General features: G+C 42.6%; 1 protein-coding gene across 1 annotated transcript in view; it reads left to right on the top strand.

Moving 5' to 3' along the window:
* LOC126251426 (melanotransferrin) overlaps positions 1-12,255 on the top strand; it is a 149,031-nt gene that overhangs the window by 125,121 nt on the left and 11,655 nt on the right. Inside the window, exon 12 of the mRNA XM_049951842.1 lies at positions 1,762-2,028. Within this exon, the coding sequence (XP_049807799.1) occupies positions 1,762-2,028 (267 nt within the window). The remainder of the gene's footprint in view (positions 1-1,761; positions 2,029-12,255) is intronic.

Consider the following 12,255-nt stretch of genomic DNA (forward strand, 5'->3'; position numbering starts at 1 on the left):
GAAGTTTGCCTAACACATCGTTTTAGTCCCCTAAGTTTTTTTAGAAAAAGTATGTACACTTTATTACAAAATGAAAGGTTTGTTCAGAATACAATATTTAGTCTTTGTTAAGCCATTCTCCACCAGATCCTTTATCCAAGGGTAATAGCACTTGATATGTCAGATAGTTTCATAGTATTGTTGTTTGCTGATGGAACAAGCAATTTCTAATATACGCCATGCACAAGTTTTGAGATCTGTAACTGAGATTGTGAATGGTCCTTTTAACGTAATATAATAAGTTGTTACAAGCATTGGTACCTACATAAGGTGAATCTGTTTTACTTTCAAGGAGGTGAAACATGAACAAACATCTCTTATGTTTTAGAAGCAAAATTCATGCCATTGTCAATATGTAATAAATTGACACTCAAAAGTGAGAAAACTTGTACACAGGCCTTAATTTCAGTGTAAAGATGCTGTTTTGTAAGTGTGTTGATGACCACGGTGTTGGGTGCCACAAACAAACAACAACAATAACAACGAATATACGAACTCATAAAAGATACAGAAGTGTTACCCAGTAGAAAAATGCAAAGTGCAATGTCAACAGCAGAAAAAAATGTGAATCTTGTTGTTGCTCTTGATTGATGAAGAACATCTTGTTCATTTTCCTGAAGAATGTCTTAAAATCTATCACTGATATAAAATATTTTGCTAGCATTGGCGCATTATTATTATTATTATTATTATTATTATTATTATTTATGCATGGGCCCAATAGGACCACACAAAGTACATTCAGTCAATGTCACTTTTGATGGTTGGCCTTCCATTGTGTCCAAATTTGTTTCATCCTTTCAGAATGAAGTCTCTTTCTTTCATCAGACCACAGTGTTCCAAACCGTTTTCTAATTTCCCTCTGACCAATTTTCCAATCAAATATTTTTTGCCTGAATATTTTTCCATCTGTAACGTTTACCTGAGTTATACTACCTACTTTAAGATCCTCCTTAATCACAGTGATTCACTTAATTGGATCAGTTTTGGCATTACTTCTGTTTTCATAGAATTCTACTATTTGTATTGGTGCTTTATAGTGTTTCATGCCTAAAACAGTGTTGCATGACAGATAAAAAGGGTGTGCCAGACTGGGACTTAAATGCTGAACTTTTGTTTATATAGAATGCTCTTATGAACTGAACTATCCAAAGCTATCTCAAGCTTCAGTCTGTGTGGAGATATTCTGCCTTGTTATTCAGAGACACTTCTCAAACTGCTTAAATGTTCAACTTATGATACATCAGAAGCAGAGCAAGTTGTAGTCAAACTGTGGAAGCATTAGATTCTATAAGGGGCTCTCAAAGAGTTTCCATTTGAGTGTGTTACTGCAGCATATATGCAAGCCGGCATGACTCCGATTTGGTATGTAAGCACTGACAAGCGGGCAATGGGGTTAGTGTGACCTTCAGACAGAAACTTTTTGATCACCACTTGTACAATACGTGCTGCAGTAGGAACCCAGCAGTAAAATAATTTGCATGAGGATACTGAGAAGGTTTTCATTTTGTTGACGGCACCAGATTAATTACTGCTTCCATCTGGCTGTTAGCTTCATACAGTCTGCGACTACAAATTAAAAGTAAAATGATTGTCCTTATCAACAATGCTGGGTACTGGAAACTGTGTGGAAAATTGGTTGCATAAATTATTTAATAGAATATGATTTTTGGCACATTATGTTATGTATAATTTATACTGAATATATGTTATTTTCACCAGGAAAATATACTTGCCATACGGGTATTAACACAGGAGCTGGATGGGTTGTACCTTTGGCATATCTAATTTCCAATGGCTGGATGCGTAGCTATGGTTGTAATTCCATCCGAGCAGCAGCAGAATACTTTGGGAAGTCATGTGTTCCAGGCGCACTTAGCAAGGAATATAACACAGCTCTTCCATATGAAAACATGTGCCATCTTTGCCATGGAGTCAGTTTCAGAAATTGCCGGAGGGATGCATCAGAGGACTACTATGGTCATACAGGTATGTTCACATGTATTCCCGCATATTACTCCATTTTGGTACTTGAATTATGTCTTTTTTCTCCTTTTTATATTTAACAAAACAAAATATGACTTGTTCCATTACTTTTACACTTCCTTAAAAACATGGAAAAATGTGAACTGAATTAATAGTGTGCTTCTGAGTATTCTGTCAAGTTGTTTCTGAAAGTGTGATGTATAAAGCACTCCATGTGAATTCGGCATGTCTTACATGCGGCAGACTATCACAACAGTTGAGGAGAGATGCAAGGAACATCAGCAACATACCCAATTAAAACAACCAAACAAATCAGCTGTTGCCAAGCACTAAGTTGAATATAATTGTGAAATGAAATACAATGGGACAAGTATTGTGGTGCAGACATCAAGTATCTAGGGCAGCATAATTAAGAAGTATATCAAAATGTCAGGAAACCTAATAAACAGGGATGACAGTTTCAATTTAAATAGGACATGAGACTGATTAGATTTGATTTGATGTTAACAGGGAAGCTAAAGCAGCTTAGGTTTTACCTGCCACTGCCCACACCGAAACAAAGTTTATTGTGGTGTGTCACTCCCTGTATATATAGTAAAGCCAACCAGTGCCCTTAAATAGTGCAAGGAGTCCCTCTACCAGTTTTCTGTTAGACACAATTTCTTCAGCTCTCGTTGTCCTGAAGATTCTGTATCTTTTACCCTCCAGTACCATGCATTCGAAGATTCGGTGTGATGCAGTTTCTTCACTCTCATCACAGATCCTACATTTGGGGTCCTCTTCCGTTATACCCATTGTGTGTAGGTGTTTTTTGAAATTACCATGGCCGGTCATCAGTCCAGTCATGAGTTTGATCTCTTTCCTGTTCAATCCCAGGATTACAGAGCTTCTTCTAAAACACAGCTTGGGCGTCATTACCTTACCATGTTTTTGTGTATGGACCTTGGTCCAATATCCTACTTGCTGTTTCCTAAGCCAGTTCTGTAGTTCTAATTTGATCATAGCCTTGGTTATTGTCAGGACAGGATCCGGTCCAATAAACGGAGCTGTTGCCCCCATCCTCGCCAATCTGTCGGCTATTTCATTGCCACAGATCCCTTAGTGGCCAGGGACCCACACTAGGTTTACCCTATTGCTTCCCCCTATCTCCACCAGAGTCCTGTGGCATTCTGCAACAATTGTAGATCTTGTTGCAGGAGCCGCCAATGATATCAGGGCTGCCTGACTGTCTGAATAGATGTAGATGCTACGATCCTTGTAGCACCTACGCATATTCTCCTCCACACATGCCCTGATTACAGTAATTTCAGCTTTGAATACGGGGTCCAGATTTCCTAGAGAGATGATGCCCTCCTGTCTTGACTGAACCCTGTACACCCTTGCCCCCAATGCCTTGGTCTATTTTCGACCCATCGGTGAACCAAATGATGTCCCTCATACGATGTCGAGTTGTTTTTTCCCATTGCTCCCAGCTTTCGATTATTATATTTTAAGGCTTGTCGAAGCAGTTGGGGGTTATTATATAGTCAGCAGGCATTTCCCCAGCTCTCCGAATGAAACCCAGTTTTTGCCAGTTTTAAGTCTGTGTGCCCCAGCTGCTGCCTCCACCTCGACTCAAAGGTGTAGTGGAGGCATGTCCAACATGGCTTCCATTCCAGCAGTTGATGTGCTGCTAATTCCAACTGTTACGGCTAAGCAGGCCAATCTCTGCACCTTAGCAAGCTCCTTAGCTGCAACCCGCTGTTCTACCTTCTTCCACCACACTAGGGGCTTAGGCACCAGGTTTTGCCACAAGACCTTCTAGTACCCACTAGAGTTCTTTTTGCCTTGGAGCAGATGCTCTTAATGTGAGGGGTCCAAGTTAGCTTCTCGTCTAAGGTTACCCCTAGATATTTCACTACCCCCTTCAAAGGTAGAGTTTCATCGAAGAGCTTTAGATTCCATCTTGAGTGTTGAATATGTCTCTTTGTAAATGGCACCACAACAGTCTTCTTAGGATTAACCCTCAGATCCATTTTAATGCACCAATTTTGCACCATGTCCAAATCTTGTGCCATATTTCTTAGTGTGTCAGTAAATTTGCCAAGTATTACTATGATAAGGTCATCTGCATATCCTTGGCAGAAGCATTGTCTGGAATTTAATTCCTCAATGAGTTCACTAGATTCCACAATAGAGGGGACAAAACTCCTCCGTGTGGGCAGCCTCTAGTGGTGTTAATTACCATCTTTTCATTCATCATGGTAGCTTCTACCGTCCTTCCACTAAGCATGGCCCTGCTCCACCTGCATATGGTGGTCCCCAGGTCATGCACTTCTGCTGCTCTTACCATGGAATTGAAGGTTGTGTTACTGAAGGCCCCTTGATATCCAGGAAGATTCAGAGGGCTATTTCTTGGAAGGGAAGTGCTTTCTCCACCTTCCCGATGAGTTCGTGGAGAGCTGTCTCACATGATTTACCTGGTTGATAGCCACGTTGGTTTGTATGTAGAGGGGCCCTACTTTGCCTCCTCTCCCCAAAATATACATTAACCAGTTTTTCCAATGTTTTGAGAATGGAAGAGGACAGACTGATTTGTCACATACCCTAAGCCTTGGTGTGATAAATTCTCTCTGGCTTTGGAATGACGACAACCTTCACTGCTGTCCAAACATTGGGTATGATTCCTAGTGCTAGGGTGCCAGAAAACCATTGTCTCCCGGGGATCACATTCTGGTCTGTGTTGTCCGGCAGAGCATATTAAGGAAAGCAAGTTTTGAGGAGCAGTTCCAGCATCTCATGTGCTGTCTTTGTATATTCCCCAACCTCCTTCCTCAACATACCTCCTAGATTGGTTGGTACTCTAGTGAGAATCTTGTGACGTGTGGCTTGTGCAGCCATGCTCTCCACATCCTCGCAGAATGCCTTCCAGGATGCATTCTTTGCTTGTCTGATTGCAAGATTGTCGTTGAAGAGGTCCTCACGGTATTTAGGCCATTGTCCTTTATGTCTTGCAATGTTAAACAGTCTCTGTACCTGTTTTCTTAGCATTTCTGTTGTTATTCCACCAAGGCACACTCCTATTTGTGCACTTCTTAGCATTTCCAAGTTGTTATTACACCAAGGCACACTCCTGTTTGTGCACTTCTTGGTGATTGTGCAGTTGTCCTGATATGAGGTCACTATGCCAGAGGTAAAAGCCTCTGCTACTTCCTCATATTCTACTGGATTCCTTATCGTGGTTTTAATTTCCGGTAAGCCTAAATCAAGGTCCCTCCTATATGTCTCCCAGTCTGTTTTCTAGGGATACCAATAGGTCATGGTCTGTCTGATTTCTATTTCAACCTTCAATTTAATGTACGTGTGGTCTCATGCAGATGGCTCCACCACCACATGCCGTTGTTCGTCAAAGCTGCCCATCATCATGGAACTAAAGGTTATGTCAGTTACTTCTTCCCTTCTGCTATTCCTGAATGTAGGTTTATTGCCCCTATTCAGGACCTCTTAAGTTGTTAGCTAAAAGAAATTCAAGAAGGTAATACCTCTACTGTTGGTGTTCTTGCTGCCCCACACTAGGTTGTGGGCATCGGCATCGCATCCCACCAGCAGTCGGTCACCTTGCCAATGGCAAGTCTCTACCGGTCTCCTCACCTCCAAGGGTGGAGGAGAGCTGACTTCATCAGGAAGGTATGCTGAGGCCAAAGCAATTTCCCTCATGATACCTTCCTCACATTGCTGCATTTTAATGAATGCTAATTCCCTGGAGCAGAAATCCGTCATTGGCATGTAAGAAATTCAATTTCTTACATAGATGCATGTTCTGGTGTTTATTACATTTCTAGCATAAATTAGCTTACCTCCAGTGCCACCGAGGCCCATACACCCGCTTTATATAAATAGGGTTCTTGTGTCAGGGCCACGTCCACTTCCTGCCTCCCCAGACAGTGGCTCAGGGCAGCAGAGGCCCCTTCACTGTGCTGCAGATTAATCTGCAGCACCTCCAGTCTCCATCTTGCTGCCATCTTTGAGAACCCTGACGGTGACCTGCGAGAACCCTAAAAACAATTTCAGGTCCTCCTCCTGCACCGCCTTTAGGGACTTCTCTCCGACCTCCACTACCAGGGTTTGTCCTTCTGGTGCAACCTTCTGGTTGATCACTCTTCAGTCTTCTTTCGATACGTTTGGGTTCTAGGTCCCTATTTTTCCAAACAGAGTTTTACGAGAGACTTCCTTAAGGATCTTTGGTACCCATATTGATATTTTTGCGGCCTTAAGAAGCTCCGCTGCCATCTTAACTAGCAACTTTGCAGCTTCCCATGGGGATATCATTGGCACCTTGTCCTTGAGCCGTTCAACCATGTGCAAACCCCCCCCCCCCCCCCCCCCCCACACACACACACACACAGACAAAAATGAGGACACCACAATTTAGATAGACCCTGCTGAAGTTGGGTCCAGGGCCAGCATCACACACCCCCCCCCCCCCCTCCAATCTTTTCAAAGGGGGCCATCTGTACCAATTCCTCCTGCTGCAAGGTGATGGCCACCTGTGAATAGCCTTCCTGGATAAGTGCCATCCTAAAAACCGAGACTGCAGTACTATAGGTCTGTTTACTTGTTTCTTGCCTCCATTTTTTATGGACTGGCTTATCCATGGAGGAGAGAGCTTTGATTCCTCCCTTATCCGTTTGCTACCTGTCTTTGATCTAGTGGGGGTCTGCATATCCTCTTCAACCTGAGACAGTTTCTTCCTGGGGTCTTAGGTTCAAGTCTCTTTAATTCCCTCCACTTGTCTTTAGGAAGCCGTTCTTTCCCTTCCCATTTCCTCTGTTCCCTGAGTAGTTTCCTTCTCTGGGCCCCAGACAAGCCTTTAATCTTAATCTGATCTAGCTTCTCAGTTACAGTTCCCACTTCTGGCTTAGGTCTAGACTCTGATTCAGTAGTGGGAATGCCTTCCATCAGTACTGGCCCCGATGTTTGGATATGGGAGGTCTCAATTTGCCCCTGAATTTGTTTTTCTTTGCTTTCTTTAGTCGTGTCCATATTGGTCCCACGAGATTTGGGGATCTGCGAGGTCCACACGATGAATACCCCGCACGGTGTAAGGCCACTTACTCAGGGAAGTCGCCCGGTATCCCTGAGGCTCCGTTTGCAACACGTCTTCCCATGTGCCACGCACCCCTTGGCATGGATCGCATCACACCTTGGGTCAGGGAGTTGGGCAGGACTAGGAGTGGATAGGAAAGATGAGACGTTGTGGGACACTCTTAGTCTGATCCATTGTCTGAGGCCTTTCCGACAGTAGGTCCTCTACCTTTGGCATAGCCCTCAGCTTCACATGGATACACAAGCCTCTCCACCTGAACAGACAGTGCTTCAACAAGGTGGTGTCCCTCGGAGAGGACACGGACATGGGATCCATCACTCAATTTATTAAAATCTTGCTGGCCAATATATCGACCAGTGGTGGAAACGCTAAGAGAATTTGCGTTTCTCGTAATATCAGTGCAAGCTCTAAAAAACAAAAGAGCATCATAGGGCATAGTGGGCTTTGGGAATCAAATTTGGCTATAAATAGTGGCAAGTGACCAACAATAGTTCATAGTTTGATTGGAGTCCAAGCAGCAAGCATATGTAACAGTGAAACTTGCAGCACCTGAGGAAGACGGCTGTGTCAGTAACTGAAATATTGTGAATAAAATGGAAAAAACAGCTTACAGAACACTCGAAAGCACACTATTAATCAACTGCACTGAGAAAACCCGAGAGATCACGTTCACATGAAGCACTGAGTGGAGAGGCATTTACGCACATATGGCCTCTGTCGTCTCCTGGCACTTAGGCCCAACTGCAGTGAGCAGCGACCTCCACTGGGATGTGTACTGGGAGTACAGAAGAGTCATGATGTGAGAATTGGGAGGAATAGCAGGGTAGGGGTGGGGAAAGATTTTGTGGGAATGTACAAGGACATGGGGACAGGATGGGAGGGTGCTATAAGCAGCATTGGGCAGGTGTGCTAGAGGTAAAAAAAAGGAGGGGAGAGAAGGAGAAAGAACTATGCATGTGAGCTGGCAGGATTACAAGACGTGAGACCGGAGTGGAAGCAGGGAATTCATAGAGCTGGATGGATGACGGGACCCAGTGAAGATTGAGGCCAGAGGGCTTACAAGAGTGAAGTATTTGTTACTGGGAGAGTTCCCACCCATACAATTCAGAAAAGCTGCCATCAGTAGAAAGAATACAGATTCTCCTCAAAGTAATCACCCTCCTCCCCCACCACCACTGGCAGTACAACGTTCCCAACAGGAAAAAACCAGCTAGATCCAGAGAACAAAGTGGGTTAGGCAGGCATAACAGGAGTTTGACAATAAAGGAAAGCAGCAGTTCGCTTTTGTTCTAAAATATTACTTTTATTGTGTTAACCAGTTTTCGGCTTACAAGGCCATCTGATATTTTGCCATATAGCTGCAGGCAAGGATTAATATTCCAGCTAGCATATTCTCATGATGCAACATCCACGTCTGGTTTCTCCACAATTCAGACCTTTTCTTGTGTTCAGCATCCCTCAGACACACCAATATTCCCTTGTAGATTTCCTTGTTTTCCATCTTTGTGGGGGTAGAAAATGTCTGTCGCAGGACTACCCCACATGTTAGTCCTGTCACAAACATGGAGTGACATTTTCTGACATGGTAATATTTTATGCTTTTCAGGCCCTGAACGATATTTGTTAACATCTGGCCAGTTCATTAGGCTTAGTTCAGTATCTCAGCTAAATTCTGGATTTGTTCTTCAGCAACGCCAGAGTTCAAATGGTTCAAATGGCTCTGAGCACTATGGGACTCAACTGCTGAGGTCATTAGTCCCCTAGAACTTAGAACTAGTTAAACCTAACTAACCTAAGGACATCACAAACATCCATGCCCGAGGCAGGATTCGAACCTGCGACCGTAGCAACGCCAGAGTAATCAGACATTCTTCCTGCTCCACTTCATTTCTTTTCCAGTTCAGTAACTGCAGTTCAAGGCATTTGACTTGTCAGATAATGTCCTACTATGAGAGAGTGATTTAGAATCTGAGAAATCAATAATTTTGATGTACTCAATCATATGTGTCTGCAGGAGGCAGGTAGTGCAAGAGGTGGCCCTTATGCAAGTATTCAGTTTATGACATACTTTTGTTTCGTTTTGTCACTATTCATGGACGAATATTACCATTTCCTTTGGAACAGGGGTGGTGTATCTGCTGTTGGCAGCCAAGACAGGTATAAGCCTCCGCAGAAAAGTACCAGATAGAGTCTCCAATCTTTTTCTGGAATTTCTCATGCACTCCAGTGCACAATGTCAGTTGCCAGCTGCCAGCAACATCTTGCAATTCCTCTTCCTCCTCCTCCTTCCCCTCCTCCTCCCCCTCCCCCCTCCATTACCCCTCCCCCATCACAATTTGAATATACCTGTAGCATTTAAGAAGCACAGGAATTGCCTGCAACGGACATGGCAACTGTTGTAATTAATATCCAGGTTAAACATTCACAGGTCTCTCACAAGTTGGTTCACTATTACGAGGGTGAGTCAAATGAAAGCCTTAAATTTGTAATAACTAATCGAAATAGTGCGCCGTTATCCTGTAAGTTGGTTAGCGTGCTACAAACAGTGTGCAGAATGGCCTGTAGGTGGCAGTATAGTGCAGATGCACAATACCATCGCAGTATCAGTATAAAGATGGCTGCCCCACTTGCGTCTTGCACCAGGGAAGAACAGCGTTCTGTTGTTTGGTTTTTGCGTAGTGAAGGTGTGAAACCTATTGAAATTCATCGAGGAATGAAGGTTCAATACGGTGATGCATGTTTGTCACAGCAGCAAGTCTACTAATGGAGTAGGAAGTTTGCAAATGGTGTGACTTCAGTGGAAGATGCTCCTCGTCCAGGTCATGCATAACGAGTTGTGGCTCCACAGAACATTGCAGCAGTTGAAGCCATAGTGAAGGAAAACCGCCGAGTGACACTGAATGACATTTTGGCGTGTTTACAGATTAGTCATGGGTTAGCACACCACATTGTGCATGGTGCGCTCCAGTTTCACAAAGTGTCTGCAAGATGGGTGCCACGGCAGCTGACTCCTGAAATGAGAGAACGACATGTTGATGCTCGTGAAGAACTTCTTTGACACTTTGAACAAGAAGGCGATGGCTTCCTTGCAAGAATTGTTACTGAGGACGAAACCTGAGTTCACTTCCACCAACTGGAAACAGAGAGTGAGCAAGGAATGGCGCCATTCCTCATCACCAAAACCAGAGAAGTTTCAAATAGAACCATCAGCAGGGAAGGTTATGCTGACACTCTTTTGGGACGAAAAAGGCGTCAATTTGGAGCATTACATGCCTAGAGGGACCACTGTCACCAGTGCATCATACACAGACCACCTAAAAAATCAAAGCGACGTGGATTGCTGTCAGCAGGCGTCCTTTTGCAAAATGACAATGCAAGGCCCCACACTGCCCACACAACACTTGCAACAATCACAGACCTGCATTTTGAGTGTCTTCCTCATCCACCATACTCACCAGACCTGGCCCCAAGTAATTTCCATATGTTTGGACCACCCAAAGACGCAATGGGAGGAAAGAAGTTCCGTTCTGATGAAGAGGTACGCCACGCGGTGCACGAGTGGTTGCGTGGCCTATCAAAAGAATTTTTTTTTTTTTTTTAAAGGAATTCATGCACTTTGTAAGTGTTGGAGGACTTGCATTGAGCATGGGGGAGATTATGTTGAAAAGTGATACAGCTTTGTACCACATCTGCACAATAAAAAATATTTTAAAAAAATGCTTAAGGTTTTCATTTGACTCGCCCTCGTATGTGGGACTGCTTACATTACTGTCCGCCGCATACTCAGTACAATGTTCCTGTAGCTGGTACGCCCATGGCACAAGCAACTGCAGCATTCAATCACTGTCAGTTTCCATTAATCTTGCTGTCCCTTTGAAATAATACGAGAAAATAAATTAATTTCCACTTGTTTGGGAACTGAGATAACTGTACTTGGTTTGCTTGTTCCATGCTAATGTCATCAGAGATTCAGTACCCTGGTATCAAAACATAGGGGTTAAAACCACTCCTGAAAGTGTTGCCACCAGGGCAATGATTATCTGATGATGCTCGCAATTTATGAGCAAAATTGATAATAGTAAATCATATTTTTTGCAAACTTTGTCTATTTTACCTGAATATTAATGTCTGTAGTATACCCCGGCAAACATCTTATGATAATTCCCAGAAAGCCACAGATTCTTTTCTTCTCCACACACAAATTAACAACCACAGCAGTACACATTTTGTCCATGCATTAACTAACCTTATGGCAACTTGCACAGGCATGTTGTATTGTAATTAGAGTGAATCCCAGTGCACCAGATGGAAAGAGGGTATGTATATTTCTGTGCTAGAAGTTGGGGCTATATATGTGACATTTTTGTCAAGTTTGAAAATGTGTCATCTTCAACATTTGGCACTTTCTTCACCTTGATTTGTTAGTAATATGACTCAACACTAAAATTATAAGGCTAAAAATGCTGCACTTGTGTGTATCAACTTAGGCCATTTTGGTAAGTCTGTTTCTTGCTGTTCACTTTTGAGGAGAAATACTCAGTGGCACTTTTCATTAATACTGAACAGCATGTTATTGTGATTTGTTTGTATTCCATTTGGCTATTTCCAGTTTTTAATTTTCAGTGTAAACCTAACATCAATTTTATATGAAAGAAAAAAGATCTCTTGTGAATATTTATCAGCTTTATTTTTTAACTTGTTGATACTGTTGATAGATACATGATAGTTTTAGTCTTAGTAGGATATAATGCCACAAATTAAGTTTAGAAAACTATCATCCATAATCATTTCACTGTAGTACATACAAATGAAATCTTACTTTTCTTGTGGGTATCAAAGTTATCTATGTGCAAGGGAAGTATCGCGTGTCTCATGTAAAATTTAGTTCTTTGGGTGTGACACATGTACAACATCATGAGTTAGTTTTAGAATCTTATTTCCTCCTTCCTCTTTTCATGGAATAGTTTTCTTAAAATCAGATGTTAAATATTTCATAGCAGCCAGCAAGTCCTCTTGAACAGAACTGGGCGCACTACATGCAACCGTCCACCGAATGTAAAAACAGTAATTCTATAACAAAATGCGATATTGTTCTGCACTCAATTTGAAATAAAATTTCCATTCCTTATCTACATTTCATACAC

This window comes from Schistocerca nitens, chromosome 4 (assembly GCF_023898315.1).
Source record: "Schistocerca nitens isolate TAMUIC-IGC-003100 chromosome 4, iqSchNite1.1, whole genome shotgun sequence".
In the NCBI taxonomy this organism is placed as follows: domain Eukaryota; kingdom Metazoa; phylum Arthropoda; class Insecta; order Orthoptera; family Acrididae; genus Schistocerca; species Schistocerca nitens.